Genomic DNA, 19,793 nt, shown 5'->3' with positions numbered 1-19,793 from the left:
GGGACGTTCGCAGGGGGCCCCGCGGCTGGGGCGTTCCCGGAGGCTCTTTACCCATTTTTAGAAGGGAAATAAGGGCTGTTTTCTGATGTCTGTGAAAAGTTCCCACCTCAAACGAATAATTAATTGAAAAATGTAATTTTGATGATTTGTATCCTTTTCTCAGCTGGAAACTCTAGAGGAGAACAGAGCTGCTCTGGAGAAGCTGAGGTCAGACCTGGAGAGCCAGCATCAGGAGAATGTCACCAAGCTCAGAGCCCTGTGGTCTGAAGAGAAGGACAAGGAGCTCAGACAAGAGGTCCAAACCCAGCTGACCAAGGCCAAGGCTACCTGGAGGGAGGAGAAGGAGGAGGTAGGAGTTGTCTTGTGTTCCATCTGTGAGCTCGTCTTGCTTTATGAACGGATCAGTACTGCCACCCCATGGACAAAAAAATGTAATCAAAGTTTATTTGTCGTATGCACAAGATACAGCCAAAGACGGTACAGTATGAAGATGGGCAGAAACTGCTTCTCCAATATAAATCCCCAATCACCTTTTCTAGGCGACGTTAGCTAGCTAAACTCATGTGCAGAAACACGTCATCTGGTCTAGCGGTCGTGTCGCGAAAACGTGTCAACTTGTCACTTTCACAAAGTTGTAGTAATAACAGGTTCAGCTACTTAGACATTGACTCCAATCTGTAGGGTGTGCCTTTAATCTGTAGGACGTGCCTTTAATCTGTAGGGCGTTGCTTTAATCTGTAGGGCGTGCCTTTAATCTGTAGGACGTGCCTTTAATCTGTAGGGCGTGCCTTTAATCTGTAGGGCGTGCCTTTAATCTGTAGGGCGTGCCTTTAATCTATAGGGCGTGCCTTTAATCTATAGGGTGTGCCTTTAATCTATAGGGCGTGCCTTTAATCTGTAGGGCGTGCCTTTAATCTATAGGGCGTGCCTTTAATCTGTAGGGCGTGCCTTTAATCTGTAGGGCGTGCCTTTAATCTGTAGGGCGTGCCTTTAATCTGTAGGGCGTGCCTTTAATCTGTAGGGCGTGCCTTTAATCTATAGGGCGTGCCTTTAATCTATAGGGCGTGCCTTTAATCTGTAGGGCGTGCCTTTAATCTGTAGGGCGTTGCTTTAATCTGTAGGGCGTGCCTTTAATCTGTAGGGCGTGCCTTTAATCTGTAGGACGTGCCTTTAATCTGTAGGGCGTGACTTTAATCTGTAGGGCGTGCCTTTAATCTGTAGGGCGTGCCTTTAATCTGTAGGGCGTGCCTTTAATCTGTAGGGCGTGCCTTTAATCTGTAGGGCGTTGCTTTAATCTGTAGGACGTGCCTTTAATCTGTAGGGCGTGCCTTTAATCTATAGGGCGTGCCTTTAATCTGTAGGGTGTTGCTTTAATCTGTTGGGTGTTGCTTTAATCTATAGGGCGTGCCTTTAATCTATAGGGCGTGCCTTTAATCTGTACAACCTAAGGAATAATATTTGACTTCTCCCGTTGACTTGCCAAACCCTAAACCTCGGTCTTGTCTGTCGAGTTTGCTTCGCAACCCGTTCCCGGAAGTATCGTGATGTAGCACCTCTGGGTTTGAAAACGCTGACACAGCGGGGTGTAAAAGATACAATGAAATGCTTACTTGCGAGCTCTCCACAACAGTGTTGTGAAGTGTGTGTATATATACTGAACAAAAATATAAACACAACATATAACAATTTCAACGATTTTACTGAGTTACAGTTCATATAAGGAAATCAGTCAATTGAAACAAATGAATAAGCCCTAATCTATGGATTTCACATGACTGGGCAGGGGCTCAGCCATGGTTGGGCCTGGGAGGGCATAGGCCAACCCACTGCGGAGCCAGGCCCAGCCAATCAGAATGAGTCCCCCCTCCCCACAAAAAGTCTTTATTACAGACAGAAATACTCCTTAGTTTCATTAGCTGTCCGTGTTGCTGGTTTCAGACGATCCCGGGTGTAGAGGTCCTAGGCTGGCGTGGATACACGTGTCCTGCGGTTGTGTGGCCAGTTGGATGTACTACCAAATTCTCTAAAATGACATTGGAGGTGGCTTATGGTAGAGAAATTAGCATTCAATTATCTGGCAACCGCTCTGGTTTACATTCCTGCAGTCAGAAGGTCAATTGCCCGCTCCCTCAACTTGAGACATTGTGTTGTGTGACAAAACTGCACATTTTAGAGTGACCTTTTATTGTCCCCAGCACAAGGTGCACCTGTATAATTGATCATGCTGTTTAATCAGCTTTCCTGATATGCCACACCTGTCAGGTGGATGGATTATCTTGACAAAGGAGAAATGTTCACTAACAGGGATGTAAACAAATTTGTGCATAAACATTGGAGGGAAATAAGCGTTTTGTGTGTATAGAACATTTCTGGGATCTTTTATTTCAGCTCATGAAACATGGGACCAACACCTTTACATATTGTTTATATTTTTGTTCTGGGTGTGTGCACACACACACAATGCTTTCGCAAAGTATTCAGACCCCTTGACTTTTTCCACATTTTGTTACGTTACAGCTTTATTCTAAATTGGATAAAATACAAATCCTCATTTAATGTACACATATTACCCCGTGACAAAGCGAAAACAGGTTTTTAGAAATTTTTGCAAATGTATTAAAAATAAAAAACATAACCTTTTATTTACATACGTTTTCAGATCCTTTGCTATGAGACTTGAAATTGAGTTCAGTTACATCCTGTTTCCATTGATCATCCTTGAGATGTTTCTACAACTTGATTGGAGTCCACCTGTAGTAAATTCAATTGATTGGACATGATTTTGAAAGGCACACACATGTCTATATAAGGTCCCACAGTTGACAGTGCATGTCAGAGCAAAAACCAAGCTATGAGATCGAAGGAATTGTCCATAGAGCTCCGAGACAGGATTGTGCCGAGGCACAGATCTGGGGAAGGGTACCAAAAACATTTGTGCAGTATTGAAGATCCCCAAGAACACAGTGGCCTCCATCATTCTTAAATGGGAGAAGTTTGGAATCACCAAGACTCTTCCTAGAGCTGACCGCCCGGCCAAACTGAGCAATCGGGGGAGAAGGGCCTTGGTCAGGGAGGTGACCAAGAACCTGATGGTCTCTCTGACAGAGCTCTAGAGTTCCCCATGTGGAGATGGGAGAAGCTTCCAGAAGGACAACCATCTCTGCAGCACTCCACCAATCAGACCTTTATGGTAGAGTGGCCAGACTGAAGCCACTCCTCAGTAAAAGGCACATGACGGCCCGCTTGGAGTTTGCCAAAAGGCACATAAAGACTCTTAGACCATGAGAAACAAGATTCTCTCGTCTGATGAAACCAAGAGTGAAGCCACTCTGCCCATCTTCATACTGTACTGTCTTTGGCTGTATCCTGTGCATACGACAATGTACAAGCTACTTTATGGGACCCATAGATAAATGTAGAAAATCGGCGATCTAAATAACCGTTCTAGCAAAGCGACCGTGTTATTTTTGGGGGGAAGCGGGATTTGAGTCTTGAGTTCGTACGTATAAAGTTTTGTATGTGAATTTCTCTATTTCTTTCTTTTCCCCCCCCAAACTCACTTCACTCGCACGTAAACGGGAGGCTTGCGCTGCTGATGCTAGCACATGCGCAGATGAAATAACCCGCTCCAACACCTACTAAGCTGTTTACGTGTCCTAAGAATTTGAAAGATTACTTAGAAAACCAGGTCTTTTTAATCCGTGTATGTTTTCTTCCAATTTTATGATTTTACGCAGATAAGCTTTGTATGCTGTTTACATGAGTAATGGCATACTCTGCCTTCTGCCGTAATCAGTTTTATGTCTAATTATTAGTGTTCATGTAAACATACTCATTGTTCCGATCACATCCTGGATAATATATCTCTATGGTCCCCCCCCCCCCCCCCCCCTCCCCCCTGTGAAGATGGACAGGTCCTGGACTCGGAGGCTGGAGGCAGCCGTAGCAGACGCCAGAGGACCGAGAGCCACAGATACCCAGGAGTCTCAGACGGACCTAACTGAGGAGGAGAAGGCCTGTCAGACACCCAGCCCTGAGAGGGCCAAGGCTGCTCCAGGCTGCACTATTGAGGAGCTGGACACCAGGTATTTTACATTCTATTCTGTTGAAATGATTGTGATTTTTTTTTTTGTAGGATTTATTTTCTTCATGATAATCTATGGTTGTAAATTGTGTACAAATCAGTATGATTGATTGACTTGCTTGACTTAAGCCCTTGGCTCCAATGAGAAGCATAGGATGTATATGACTGTGAACAACCAATAACCATTACTACTACACAGGCTCCGGGAACAGAGGCTCCAGCTGCAGCGAGAGGCAGACACGGCACGACGCAGAGCAGTGGAGGATGCTGGGAAACGAGTCCAGAAAGAACTACAGGAGAAACACTTGGAGGACATGTCCAAACAGGTCAGGGGGAGGGACCATTCAAGTCTTCTGAATCCTATGTTTTCATCTTTTAGTTATACAGGTGATCACATCGCCATGTTTTTGCATGCGAGACCTATCCACTTGTGAGGTGTGTTAATGTGAAATCAAATGCCTCTGCCGTGACTTTTCTGGGTCAGTAGTATTGATGGTGCTTCTTGAGTATGAGGTGTTGTAGAGTGATCCCTGGTTGGAGCCTGGGACAGAGGGGAGGGATCTACTCTGTAACATGGGAGACTAGGTCGGGACAGAGGGGAGGGATCTACTCTGTAACATGGGAGACCAGGTCGGGACAGAGGGGAGGGATCTACTCTGTAACATGGGAGACTAGGTCGGGACAGAGGGGAGGGATCTACTCTGTAACATGGGAGACTAGGTCGGGACAGGGAGGGAGGGATCTACTCTGTAACATGGGAGACTAGGTCGGGACAGAGGGGAGGGATCTACTCTGTAACATGGGAGCCCAGGTCGGGACAGAGGGGAGGGATCTACTCTGTAACATGGGAGACTAGGTCGGGACAGGGAGGGAGGGATCTACTCTGTAACATGGGAGACTAGGTCGGGACAGAGGGGAGGGATCTACTCTGTAACATGGGAGACTAGGTCGGGACAGGGAGGGAGGGATCTACTCTGTAACATGGGAGCCCAGGTCGGGACAGAGGGGAGGGATCTACTCTGTAACATGGGAGACTAGGTCGGGACAGGGAGGGAGGGATCTACTCTGTAACATGGGAGCCCAGGTCGGGACAGAGGGGAGGGATCTACTCTGTAACATGGGAGACTAGGTCGGGACAGGGAGGGAGGGATCTACTCTGTAACATGGGAGACTAGGTCGGGACAGAGGGGAGGGATCTACTCTGTAACATGGGAGCCCAGGTCGGGACAGAGGGGAGGGATCTACTCTGTAACATGGGAGCCCAGGTCGGGACAGAGGGGAGGGATCTACTCTGTAACATGGGAGCCCAGGTCGGGACAGAGGGGAGGGATCTACTCTGTAACATTGGAGCCCAGGTCAGGACAGAGGGGAGGGATCTACTCTGTAACATTGGAGCCCAGGTCAGGACAGAGGGGAGGGATCTACTCTGTAACATTGGAGCCCAGGTCGGGACAGGGGGGAGGGAGGGACATTGGCCCTAACTGACTATAACAGAGTTGGCTCCATATTCATAGAGCGTCTCAGGAAAGTAGTTCTGCAGCGTAATCATTAGCCCAAAACCTTTTGCTATGGAAACCGTTAACTCCAAACTGAAAACAAGTTTCCTTCGAACACATTCAGGTACACTATAGATACAAAAGTATGTGGACACCCCTTCAAATTAATGGATTCGGCTATTTCAGCCACACCCGTTGCTGACAGATGTGTAAAATCGAGCACACAGCCATGCGATCTCCATAGACAAACATTGGAAGTAGAATGGCCCTTATTGAAGAGCCCAGTGACTTTCAACGTGGCACCGTCACAGGACGTCACCTTTCTAATAAGTCAGTTTGTCAAATATCTGCCCTGCTAGAGCTTCCCCGGTCAACTGTAAGTGCTTGTTATTGTGAAGTGGAAACGTCTAGGAGCAACAACGTCTCAGCCGTGATGTGCGGTAGCTCACAGAACCAGATCTCCGAGTGCTGAATCACGCAGCGAGTAAAAATGATATGTCCTCGGTTTGCAACACACACTACTGAGTTCTAAACTGCCTCTGGAAGCAACGTCAACACAAGAACTGTTCGTCACCATTGGACTCTGGACCAGTGGAAACGTGTTCTCTGGAGTGACGAATCACACTTCATCTGGCAGTCCGACGGGTAGATCTGTGTTTGGCGGAAGCCAGGAGTGCGCTACTTGCCTGAATGCGTAGTGCCAACTGAAAAGTTTGTTGGAGGAGGAATAATGGTCTAGGAGGACAGCTAGCTTCCGTCCTCCTCTGGGTACATTGACTTCAATACAAAACCTAGGAGGCTCATGGTTCTCACTCCCTTCCATAGACTTACACAGTAAAAACGGTGCATTCGGGAAAGTTTTCAGACCCCTTGACTTTTTCGTCCATTTTGTTATGTTACAGCCTTACTCTAAAATGAAGAATGATGAGTTGACATATTCCTTATAGCTCCTTAATAAATTTAAGCCCGGTGTTGGCAACATTACTTCTGATCCAGAAGGTGGCAATGAAATCCCTCCCAAATGACTTGACTGACCAGTTAGTTAACTGACTACTTATAGCTAATGATTTTAAGCAGAGTGTTGGGGGCTGTTTTTCATGGTTCGGGCCCCTTAGTTTCAGTGAAGAGAGATCTTAACACTACAGCATACAATGACATTCTAGACGATTCTGTGCTTCCAACTTTGTGGCAACAATTTGGAGAAGGCCCTTTCCTGTTTCAGCATGACAATGGCCCCGTGCACAAAGCGAGGTCCATATAGAAATGGTTTGTCGATCGATGTGGAAGAACTTGACTGGCCTGCACAGAGCCCTGACTTCAACCCCATCGAACACCTTTGGGATGAATTGGAACGCCGACTGCGAGCCAGGCCTAATCGTCCAAAATCGGTGCCCAACCTCACTAATGTTCATGTGGCTGAATGGAAGCAAGTCCCACATCTAGTGGAAAGCCTTCCCAAAAGAGTGGATGCTGTTATAACAGTAACGGCGGGACCAACTCCATATCAATGCCCACGATTTTGGAATTAAATGTTCGACGAGCAGGTGTCCACATACTTTTGTTCATGGTGTGTATGTCCTTCCCAGTTTGCTTCCTTTTTGGTTCCTAGTGAATACACCCCCTGATCTAGGATCAGATGCCTCCTGTCCATGTCTTCTTATTCATTCTGATCTAAAAGGCAAAACTGATCCTAAATCAGCACTCCTCTACTCTAAGACGCTTGGTGAATGTGTCTCTGATTGTCTCCTACAGGTTGAAGGAGCAGTAAGCAGAGCCTACAGCCGCTGGCTCCAGGACCTCCCCTCCCTGCCGGAGTACAAGGCAGCGCTCCAGAGAGAACGAGAGAAGTGGGAGAAAGTACAGGAGCAACACGTTCAACAACAGGTACAATTGACTGTTTCACTGTGTTTTACTGTGTTCTTGTCTGAATCAGTTTGAATGTTGCTAATATTGGGGATACTATTCATCTTTGTCGCTAAGTTATACAGTATTTAACATCAACCCTGGATAAAATACGTCTCTCTTCGTTGCTAAGTTATACAGTATTTAACATCAACCCTGGATAAAATACGTCTCTCTTCGTTGCTAAGTTATACAGTATTTAACATCAACCCTGGATAAAATACGTCTCTCTTCGTTGCTAAGTTATACAGTATTTAACATCATCCCTGGATCAAATACATCTCATCTTTGTCGCTAAGTTATACAGTATTTAACATCTAAACAATGGACGAATTGAAAGATTAGCGGTCAAATGGTCCTTTTAACTAACTTAATCCCAGTAGTCAGATGGTAACAAAACGTAGCACTTCTTCTGCTTCACTCCAAAGCATCTTGTAGTTCTACTTTCTCTCTGATTGTGCCAGGTGTCCCTAGCCCTGAGAGAAGCAGAGGAGAGGCTGAGGAGTTCGGAAGAGGACGAGCAGGGAGGAGCAGGAGGAGACCAGAGGGTTGAGGAGCTCCAAGAGGAGGTGCGGCGTTGGAGGCAGCTGGAGGAGGACCTGAAGACCGAGGTGGAGGAGGTGGCACATCTGCAGAGCCAGGTGGATGATCTGCAAAGCCAGCTAGACCATGAGAGGGAGGAGAAGGCTGCCCTGCTGAAAGCCGAGCTACTTGCAGCCAGAGCCTCCTGGAACAGAGAGAAACAGCAGGAGATCTCCTCCCTGCAGGCCTTCCAGGAGGAGAAGCTGAAACAGGCGCAGAAGGATGTGCGGAAGGAGGCGAATGCGGAGGCGGAGCGCCAGAGGAAAGAGCTCCTTTTGCAGAAGGAAGCTGAGCTGCAGCAGGCTCTGAGGGACCGAGAGGAGGACTGGAAGAGGCAGGAGGATAGAAGGGGCAAGGAGGAGAGGAGGCAGGGCAGAGCGGAGGAACGGGAGGAGGTGCTCCAGGAGCTTAAGGCTGGGCTGAAGGAGGTGCAGTCTGTGCTCCTCAGAGTAGGAGCCCACAAGGATAACGGAGGAGAGGTGGAGGGGAGGAGGAGAGCCAGTGGGAGCATCAGGGAACTCCTCATGTCTACCTGTAAAGACCTCCTCCTTAAAGCTGTATCCCAGGCCAAGAAGGAGTGGAAGAAGGTGGCTGTCTCTCTCTTTCTCCTTCTCTCTCTCTCTCTCTCTCACATTCTACCGACAGTGTGATAACTAGTATCATTAGACTTTAGAGCCGTGACATGGAAGCAGGGGTTTTGTATTGTGTAAAACATTGATAGTTTAATCTCGAGGTGACTCTCTGACCTGGTCTGACTAATACTCGTTTCATGTTGTTCTCCAGATCAGTGAGGAGAGGCTTGGCCGGGTGCTGAAGGAAACTCGGGAGCGTCATGAGAAAGAACTCAACCAGATTCATAGTATGTTTCTTCTCAAGTCTTTTCTATTCACTGATGTACTGTGAATGGAATGTGGCAGACACTGTTATCCACAGAAACCCACTGTTATCCACAGAAACCCACTGTTATCCACAGAAAAACCCACTGTTATCCACAGAAAAACCCACTGTTATCCACAGAAACCCACTGTTATCCACAGAAACCCACTGTTATCCACAGAAAAACCCACTGTTATCCACAGAAAAACCCACTGTTATCCACAGAAAAACCCACTGTTATCCACAGAAAAACCCACTGTTATCCACAGAATGTTATCCACAGAAACCCACTGTTATCCACTGTTATCCACAGAAACCCACTGTTATCCACTGTTATCCACAGAAACCCACTGTTATCCACAGAAACCCACTGTTATCCACTGTTATCCACAGAAACCCACTGTTATCCACAGAAACCCACTGTTATCCACAGAATGTTATCCACAAAAACCCACTGTTATCCGCAGAAACCCACTGTTATCCACAGAATGTTATCCACAGAAACCCACTGTTATCCACAGAAACCCACTGTTATCCACAGAATGTTATCCACAGAAACCCACTGTTATCCACACAAACCCACTGTTATTCACAGAATGTTATCCACAGAAACCCACTGTTATCCACAGAAACCTACAGTACAGTGTGTATATGATTCCATGCTGAATTGAAGTCCCAATTTGAGTGAGAGAGAAAAAGGAAAAGAAAAGTCAGATTTTAATATGTTGTTTTTCCACTTATTCAGGCTCCACTGCTCAGACGGAAGAGGGTGGTTGTGGGAAGCAGTGTGCTGAGACCGTGTCCGAGCTGCAGAAGAAGAGTCGGGACCTCCAGAGGCATCTAGAGAAGGCCTGCAGACAGCTACAGATGACCGTCAAGGACCACAAGGCCTCAATGCAGTGCCTCAAAGGTAACAAACTCCCTGTTGAATCCCAAATCTATCCATGGCTCCTATTCCTTAGTCCAGTGGTTCTTCATCCTGGACTTGGGGACTAAAAGGGGTGTACATTTTTTGTTTTTGCCCTAGCGCTACACCGCTGATTCAAATGACCAACTTATTATAAAGATTATTTGAATCAGCTCTGTAGGGCTATGGGTAAAAATCGAAAGGTGCACCCCTAAAGGGCCTCAGGACCAAGTTTGGGAAACGCTGCCTTGGGTACTTGGGAGTCGTCTGGAGATCTAACAAGACTCGATAGGTGTACACTATTTGGAAAATCTTTCGCCTGTCAAAGAGAAAAGGAGAAATATGACCATATTGCTTGCATCATTCAGATCTGAAAGAATTGGTTAGACGTGTTCAGGTGATAGGAGCTAGGGGGTAAACTACTAGAATGGCCATGACGGTCATTCTGAACGGTTTTGATATTTCCATTGATATTCCATAATAACTGGCTAAATAAATGCATTTATTATGTTAAAATAGGGCCTAAGAAACCTCTGGAAACCAAATGTGTATTCCAATCAGTCAGAAAATGTATTGATTTGATCCAGAAGCGGGTAGACTGTAACTATTAAAATAAGACGGTGTATTTTCGGGCTGTAAGACAACAGATGCTCCCACTAAAATATATTGAAACTAATAATAATATTAGTTGTGGTCTAACGACAACATTTAAATTGACACTAGTGTGATGGGAGACAATCTAATCAAATAGAGAATGAAGAGACTGATGAACAGAGATGGGTACGGCGCTAAGGAAATACCACTTCTTCCATATCGTCCTACAGAGGTCCCCGTAGGCCAGACGTTCTGATTGGTATACCCTATCAGAGGTCCCCGTAGGCCAGACGTTCTGATTGGTATACCCTATCAGAGGTCCCCGCAGGCCAGACGTTCTGATTGGTATACCCTATCAGAGGTCCACGCAGGCCAGACGTTCTGATTGGTATACCCTATCAGAGGTCCACGCAGGCCAGACGTTCTGATTGGTATACCCTATCAGAGGTCCCCGCAGGCCAGACGTTCTGATTGGTATACCCTATCAGAGGTCCACGCAGGCCAGACGTTCTGATTGGTATACCCTATCAGAGGTCCACGCAGGCCAGACGTTCTGATTGGTATACCCTATCAGAGGTCCACGCAGGCCAGACGTTCTGATTGGTATACCCTATCAGAGGTCCCCGCAGGCCAGACGTTCTGATTGGTATACCCTATCAGAGGTCCCCGCAGGCCAGACGTTCTGATTGGTATACCAATCAGAGGTCCCCGCAGGCCAGACGTTCTGATTGGTATACCCTATCTGAAGGAGCCGATTCCAAAGTTTCTAATAAACCTATTTTATTTACCAAACAACTCTACAAATTGCTTGGATGGTCTCTGTCAAATATCTCATTGTTAAAATACCCGAGTCTTTACTAGCGACAATCAGCAAAAGCCATTTGGGGGAAAAATATCCTTTCTGTTATATTCCATTATAGTCTTACTGTAAAATATGTGTTTTAGTGTGGTAGGGCAGGGGTATATAAGCCTGTGATGACTGCTAAATCAATAAGTTAATTTCATTAGCATGGCGCAGCTATAGCCTCTGATATTAAGTACAGATGAATACAACCAAAACATGCTATTCAGTTCTTTTGAAATAAATTGTATTGTTTTAATGTTTTTTTATGACCTATTCTAAACAAACTATTAATGGATTTCTATGTGATTGTGTATGTTAAATGGATTTCTATGTGATTTGTGTATTTTAAATGGATTTCTATGTGATTGTGTATTTTAAATGGATTTCTATGTGATTGTGTATTTTAAATGGATTTCTATGTGATTGTGTATTTTAAATGGATTTCTATGTGATTGTGTATTTTAAATGGATTTCTATGTGATTGTGTATTTTAAATGGATTTCTATGTGATTGTGTATTTAAAATGTATTTATTAGATTGGTGGCTATTTGTACTCGTCGAGACCCGGGGGTATTCTACATATTTAGAAAAAGCCAGGGACGGGTTCAAGGTTTTTATTGAAATTAAGTTATTGAAATTACAAAATTGAAAACTGTCAAATTGACCGTTTTGGCGGTTCTAGTGTTGAGGTTCACAAAAAGGATTGCATCAAGTGATAAATTGATCATCGATTGCCTGAGTCTAATTCCGTGTCCTTCCTTGCCCCCCCCCCCCCCCCCCCCCCCTGCCCACCTCCCTCCCTCTATTTGTAGATGAGCACGAGGTGGCCCTACGGAAAGAGAAAAAGGACAACCTGCTGAAACTTGAAGAATTGAAAAGCTCTGCAGCCAAAGAATCCTCTGTGTACGTAAACAATATATATATATTTTTGTTGTTGACTCATCCATAATGAATATCTCTAGTCGGATGCGAAGTCACTGTTAACCAAATTAATATTTCTAAATGAATAAATGTCCACTGCAGGGGTACAGACATAGAGCAGAGTCTCCATGCTGGCCTTGAAGAGATGAGGGAGCAGTACATGACGGCTGTTGAGAAAATCAGAGGTGAGTGAAATAAAGTTTAGCTACAAAAGGCTGTAAGGAAACCCACCCCAGTTGACGTGTGAATGGTCTTAGACGACGGACATGCTGCAGGTCTCTCCTTATGTACCGTGATGTTTCATTCTCCAGGTGACATGCTGCAGGTCTCTCCTTATGTACCGTGATGTTTCATTCTCCAGGTGACATGCTGCAGGTCTCTCCTTATGTACCGTGATGTTTCATTCTCCAGGTGACATGCTGCAGGTCTCTCCTTATGTACCATGATGTTTCATTTGACCAGGTGACATGCTACAGGTCTCTCCTTATGTACCGTGATGTTTCATTCTCCAGGTGACATGCTGCAGGTCTCTCCTTATGTACCATGATGTTTCATAATCCAGGTGACATGCTGCAGGTCTCTCCTTATGTACCGTGATGTTTCATTCTCCAGGTGACATGCTAAAGGTCTCTCCTTATGTACCGTGATGTTTCATTCTCCAGGTGACATGCTGCAGGTCTCTCCTTATGTACCGTGATGTTTCATTCTCCAGGTGACATGCTGCAGGTCTCTCCTTATGTACCATGATGTTTCATTCTCCAGGTGACATGCTAGAGGTCTCCTTATGTACCGTGATGTTTCATTCTCCAGGTGACATGCGGCAGGTCTCTCCTTATGTACCGTGATGTTTCATTCTCCAGGTGACATGCTGCAGGTCTCTCCTTATATACCATGATGTTTCATTTGACCAGGTGACATGCTGCAGGTCTCTCCTTATGTACCATGATGTTTCATTTGACCAGGTGACATGCTGCAGGTCTCTCCTTATGTACCGTGATGTTTCATTCTCCAGGTGACATGCTGCAGGTCTCTCCTTATGTACCATGATGTTTCATTTGACCAGGTGACATGCTGCAGGTCTCTCCTTATGTACCGTGATGTTTCATTCTCCAGGTGACATGCTGCAGGTCTCTCCTTATGTACCATGATGTTTCATTCTCCAGGTGACATGCTGCAGGTCTCTCCTTATGTACCATGATGTTTCATTCTCCAGGTGACATGCTGCAGGTCTCTCCTTATGTACCATGATGTTTCATTTGACCAGGTGACATGCTGCAGGTCTCTCCTTATGTACCATGATGTTTCATTCTCCAGGTGACATGCTGCAGGTCTCTCCTTATGTACCATGATGTTTCATTTGACCAGGTGACATGCTGCAGGTCTCTCCTTATGTACCGTGATGTTTCATTCTCCAGGTGACATGCTGCAGGTCTCTCCTTATGTACCGTGATGTTTCATTCTCCAGGTGACATGCTGCAGGTCTCTCCTTATGTACCATGATGTTTCATTCTCCAGGTGACATGCTGCAGGTCTCTCCTTATGTACCGTGATGTTTCATTCTCCAGGTGACATGCTGCAGGTCTCTCCTTATGTACCATGATGTTTCATTTGACCAGGTGACATGCTGCAGGTCTCTCCTTATGTACCATGATGTTTCATTTGACCAGGTGACATGCTACAGGTCTCTCCTTATGTACCGTGATGTTTCATTCTCCAGGTGACATGCTGCAGGTCTCTCCTTATGTACCATGATGTTTCATTCTCCAGGTGACATGCTGCAGGTCTCTCCTTATGTACCGTGATGTTTCATTCTCCAGGTGACATGCTGCAGGTCTCTCCTTATGTACCGTGATGTTTCATTCTCCAGGTGACATGCTGCAGGTCTCTCCTTATGTACCGTGACGTTTCATTTGACCAGGTGACATGCTGCAGGTCTCTCCTTATGTACCATGATGTTTCATTTGACCAGGTGACATGCTACGCTACCTCAAGGAGAGTAAGGAGCGAGCAGCGGAGATGATCCGTGTCGAGGTGCTGAGAGAGAGGCAGGACACAGCCAGGAAGATGAGACGCTACTACCTCACCTGTCTACAGGAACTTCTAGAGGACGGGGGGAGGGCCACAGGGTATGCTGCATACACCTGCATACACCTGTCCAATCCTCTCAGATCTCTACTAGTGTCCAGGGGGGTGATTTGGGATTAAAGGTTTATAGTAAGGCTAAGTGTATCCTCCCTTTTCTTTCCTTCCCCTTCAGGGCTGAGAAGAAAATAATTCACGCTGCGAGTAAACTGGCAGCCATGGCCAAAGTGTTGGAGACCCCTACCAAGAGGAAAACGGGAAAGAGCCACAGCTTACCGGGTAAGACCGTGTTGATTTTAATATAAGATGAAAATAAATAGGGTACAGGATCGTCAAATGGAATCGTCCTTCTAGGGAGTTTGTGACAACTGTTGATGTAAAAAAATAAAAAAATAATCTGATTTGATTGTTCCAAATGATTTCTTGTATCAACAGGCTCGTCATCAAAGACAGAGGCCGCTCCTGACAACCATCCAGGCAACGCTTCAGGTTCCCCTTCTAATAAAACCCGATGTCCAGCAAGCCACTTCCCTGAGTTCACCATGTCCAGTGGTGATGAGGGGAGGATCCTGAAGGCCAAGACGTACTCTGACCCTGACTCCAAAACCACCTCAGCTGCAGTCAACACCACCTGGAATACTAGGCCTGTGAGTAAACCCACCCACCTGAACCTCCTGACCAATGGAAAGGAGAACGGAGCCCCTGCAAACATGCTTGGGAAACCCCATGTCTCTTCAGGACTCTTCCTCTCACTTCCTCCTCACAAATCCTCTCATCAAATTGGTAAAACCTCCCTCGACTGTTACCGTGGTGATTTTACTAACGTTACTCTGAGGACCCAGACCAGCAGGGAGCTGTACCTGCAGGGGGCGGAGTCGGGGAGATCAGACGATGACAACTTCCTGTGTCACCGTAGTAACGCTAAACCCTTCCTGGTCCAGGAGGAGCTTCCCGTTAGAGACGAAGGAGGATCAAGCGATTGGAGTTTGTCCAGTAATGGGTCCCAAGATGGCCGCCACGTCCTCGCAGTTTCCTCTCACCCAGGCAGAAAAATGGAAACTGTGAAACGGTTCCCTTTGCGTGGATCTTCTTCAGCTGATGACCTGGGTGATTTCGATAACCTCGCCACTGACAACTCTGACGTGACAGTTTACAAAGACTTTGTCAATGTTCAGTCTTGCGCCAAATCCTCGACTTTCCCCAGTGTCCCGCCTCAGACCAAAGCTTTAACTCCGTCTGTCCCCACTATGAAGACTGGTAGTAGTAGATCAGGTCACAGAGAGCCTGTCCCTGGCTCTGAGGGGGACTGGCAGAATCAGAACCAGCTCCAGAACAGGCTGTGTTCTACGAGTCTGTTCTCTGAGCTGAAGCGGAGTCAACAGCAGGACGGTGGTTTTGACGATCCATTCTCTCATCGGAAATAAGAGCTAACAGTCCTAAGACTCTGTATGATCCTGTTCTTATAAAGGGAGGAAATGGAGCAAGTGGAGATTTCAGTGAGTCTTGAATTTTGTATTTTAGCTTTACATTTACATTATTTGAGTCATTTAGCAGACGCTCTTATCCAGAGTGACTTACAGGAGCAGTTAGGTTTAAGTGACTTGCTCAAGGGCACATCGACAGATCTTTCACCTCGTCGGCTTGGCGATTGGAACGATCTTAACCGCTCGGCTACCTACCGCCCCACATGATATGATGTGGGAAATGACTGAGGTAATCATTACGCCGAGGTAATCATTACGCCGAGGTAATCATTACGCCGAGGTAATCATTACGCCGAGGTAATCATTACGCCGCGGCAATCATTACGCCGCGGCAATCATTACGCCGAGGCAATCATTACGCCGAGGTAATCATTACGCCGAGGTAATTCTAAATTGCCACAAACGTGTACAAGTAAACCTCGTGTTCATGTGTGTTAGGACCAATAGCAATCTTAGGTTGTGGTGTGCAGTGAATGTGCCTTCAAGAACGGATGGATACGTAGTAGGATACAAGCCTTGTGTGACCCTGGCTTCTTTCTAGTCAATGATTTCCACGTTTCTAAAACGTTACACTTCTTCTGTCTTGTGTTCTTTTTAATGTTTTTTTATCTGTACTGAAGGATTTATTTTATTTTTGTTTTTCTAAATTAAACTATTTTTTATATCAAGGTTTTGAGAGATGCTGTGCATGTAACAAAATACACTTCTTTATAATAAAAATGATGTTGCTTTAATCTAATTTATAATAACTTTTCGTTTAGATCTTAATGATGTGGACTGTAATAAAAAGGGTTCTATTAACTCATCAACAGTTCAAAGTCTCTATTTCCCATTAAAAAAATGGCAATGAAAGGCATATTGCACATCCTGGTGTCTTCGACATGCCTACTGTCAGTGGTGGGGGGGGGGGGGAGAAAGTACTCGATACTCATACTTGAGTAAAAGTATAAAGAAACTTTCATAGAAAATGACTCCAGTGAAAGTCAACCAGTAAAACACTACTTGAGTAAAAATCTAAAAGTATTTGATACTTAAGTATCAAAAGTAACTGTAGTTTTTAAAATATACTTTAGTATCAAAAGTATACATTTCAAATTCCTTTATATAAACTAAACCAGACATGATTTAACAAACAAAGCATGTGTGTTTAGTGAGTCCGTCAGATCAGAGGCAGTAGGGATGACCAGGGATGTTCTCTTGATAAGTGTGTGAATTAGACCATTTTCCTGTCCTGCTAAACATTCAAAATGTACTTTTGGGTGTCAGGGAAAATATATGGAGTAAAAAGTACATTTTCTTTAGGTATGTATTAAAGTAAAAGTTATATATATTTTAAAAAATGACTTACCCTCTACAGGGGTGGGCTATTCCAGTCCTTTGGGGGCCTGATTGGTGTCATAGTTTTGCCCCAGCCCCAGCTAACACACCTGACTCCAATAATCACGATATTCAGTTTAGAATGCAAGTTGATTAATCAGATGTGTTTTGCTAGGGATGGAGAAAAAGTGTGTCACCAATCAGGCCTTCGGGGAGTTGCCCACCCCTGCTGTACGGGATCGGTGTCCCTAAACCGGAACAGTTGTTGCTCAATATGCGATAATGTGACTAGAATGATGTTGTAAATGGCCAACTTTCCGGGATATAGACATGTCTTATATGGGCAGAAAGCTTAAATTATTGTAAATCTAACTGCAGTGTCCAATTTACAGTAGCTATTACAGCAAAAAAATACCATGCTATTGTTTGAGGATAGTGCACAACAACAAAACACTTATCATGGCAACTGGTTTGATACATGCACCTCTGAAGGTAAATAATGTACTTACATTCAGTAATCTTGCTCTGATTTGTCATCCTGAGGGTCCCAGAGATAAAATGTAGAATAGTTTTGTTTGATAAAATCCATTTTAATATTCAAATGTAGTAACTGGGTTTTACATGTAAACCGCTGCTGATCCCAGCCTATGGAGTTAAAGTGAGGCTTTTATTGCTCAATTTAATTGATGCTGATAAAAAAAAATATATAAATCCATAGGCCTAATGGACACATGCTCAAACACACACTTTTGATAGGGGTAATCTGTAGTTGCTACATCCATTTTTGGACTTATAAATTATATATCCATTGATTTCTTGAAGAATATAACTTAGAAATGCCTTATGAGTTTAGTTCACCTGTCACACTCCATGAGAAACTCAAATATAAGCTTGTTTTTCTCCTATGTTTATAAACAATGTAAATGTTAACAAAACACACTGTATAGCCTCAAAGCATGATTAAAACTATCATGTTGATATCATGGATGGTCAGTCCTTCCATCCATCTCTCTGTCTATTCATTTGACAGGGGTTACATTTCTCCAGGTCCATCCATCAGCTTTCTACCAAAACAGAGGCGGGGCTGCCGTTTAATTATTGTTTCATCTGTGGATTTGTCTTTTTAAACAGCTGCATATTATCAAGATATCAAAGTGTCACCAAAACAAAAAGGTAAACAATAGGCCAATAGCAAATGCAGCATATGGCATTCATTTTCCACATGTAAAGAGCACTTTTCAGGAGTGCTCAAAGCATGCCATTTCATGAGCGCAGCAATAATTTTTTCCATCTTGAATCAACGAGCCCAATCAGTCCTCCATGACAACACAACCATAAACAACAGAGTAGGGCTGGCTAATTAGTCCTTCGTTTTGGGGTTATGCTCAGGTAAAACAATTTGTCTAATCTATACTTCCATATTTCCAAGTCCTGTTCTTGAAGATAAAGGGGTATTACATTTATTGGAATGACTGATAGACTTTTGGTTTTTAATGTAAAGATATAATTTACTATTATATGTAGTAGACAGAAAAAGGGTTGGAAGAACATTGAATAGTCCTGCAGTGTACAGCTACACATCAGGCACAAGAGGCAGGCCACCGCCCGCAGCATCTCATTGTTAATGTAGTTGGAACAGCACATGGTATTTTTTGAAAAGCACATAATGAAAACTGTTGTTACACCTATGAGAAGGCTACCTACATAAAGTACTTTACATACATAACACATTCATAAGCAGTACATACTGTATATTTTGTGTTGTAGATATGTGCTAGTAGAGTAGTGGCCTGACGGCACACACTTAATATGTTGTGAAATGTAAACTAGTGTAACTGCCTTTAATTTTGCTGGACACCAGGAAGAGTAGCTGGTGCCTTGACAGGAACTAATGGGGATCCATAATAAACACCAGGAAGAGTAGCTGGTGCCTTGACAGGAACTAATGGGGATCCATAATAAACCCCAGGAAGAGTAGCTGCTGCCTTGACAGGAACTAATGGGGATCCATAATAAACACCAGGAAGAGTAGCTGCTGCCTTGGCAGGAACTAATGGGGATCCATAATAAACCCCAGGAAGAGTAGCTGCTGCCTTGGCAGGAACTAATGGGGATCCATAATAAACCCCAGGAAGAGTAGCTGCTGCCTTGACAGGAACTAATGGGGATCCATAATAAACACCAGGAAGAGTAGCTGCTGCCTTGACAGGAACTAATGGGGATCCATAATAAACCCCCAGGAAGAGTAGCTGCTGCCTTGACAGGAACTAATGGGGATCCATAATAAACCCCCAGGAAGAGTAGCTGCTGCCTTGGCAGGAACTAATGGGGATCCAAAATAAACCCCCAGGAAGAGTAGCTGCTGCCTTGATAGGAACTAATGGGGATTCATAATAAACCCCCAGGAAGAGTAGCTGCTGCCTTGGCAGGAACTAATGGGGATCCATAATAAACCCCCAGGAAGAGTAGCTGCTGCCTTAGCAGGAACTAATGGGGATCATTAATAAATAGAAATACTATACCGACACACTCAAACTACCTATCTGCCTATGCCAGAACATACTTGATCATGATCCAGGTAACTCCAGCTTGCCTCTAGCTTTTCTAACTCTGTTAGCTGGCACCAGATGTATTTGTCGGACCAGTTGCAGTTTTCATTAAGAAATCTGAGCTGAAAAGACATTGTGAGCCAGAACATGTCAGC

At 44.7% G+C, this 19,793-nt stretch overlaps 1 protein-coding gene across 1 annotated transcript in view; it reads left to right on the top strand.

Moving 5' to 3' along the window:
• LOC129854913 (centrosomal protein of 152 kDa-like) overlaps window positions 1–16,577 on the top strand; it is a 36,902-nt gene extending 20,325 nt beyond the window's left edge. The window contains exons 19-30 of the mRNA XM_055922083.1: window positions 164–349; window positions 3,907–4,085; window positions 4,284–4,410; window positions 7,333–7,464; window positions 7,947–8,651; window positions 8,848–8,923; window positions 9,686–9,850; window positions 12,098–12,188; window positions 12,309–12,391; window positions 14,176–14,332; window positions 14,464–14,567; window positions 14,724–16,577. Of these exons, the coding sequence (XP_055778058.1) occupies window positions 164–349; window positions 3,907–4,085; window positions 4,284–4,410; window positions 7,333–7,464; window positions 7,947–8,651; window positions 8,848–8,923; window positions 9,686–9,850; window positions 12,098–12,188; window positions 12,309–12,391; window positions 14,176–14,332; window positions 14,464–14,567; window positions 14,724–15,712 (2,994 nt within the window). The 3' untranslated portion in view covers window positions 15,713–16,577. The remainder of the gene's footprint in view (window positions 1–163; window positions 350–3,906; window positions 4,086–4,283; window positions 4,411–7,332; window positions 7,465–7,946; window positions 8,652–8,847; window positions 8,924–9,685; window positions 9,851–12,097; window positions 12,189–12,308; window positions 12,392–14,175; window positions 14,333–14,463; window positions 14,568–14,723) is intronic.
• The last annotated feature ends 3,216 nt before the right edge of the window (window positions 16,578–19,793 follow it).

The sequence above is a fragment of the Salvelinus fontinalis genome, chromosome 5 (genome assembly GCF_029448725.1).
Source record: "Salvelinus fontinalis isolate EN_2023a chromosome 5, ASM2944872v1, whole genome shotgun sequence".
In the NCBI taxonomy this organism is placed as follows: Eukaryota; Metazoa; Chordata; class Actinopteri; order Salmoniformes; family Salmonidae; genus Salvelinus; species Salvelinus fontinalis.
Note: the sequence above shows the minus strand (reverse complement) of the source record. Positions and strands in the feature narration are given on the sequence as shown.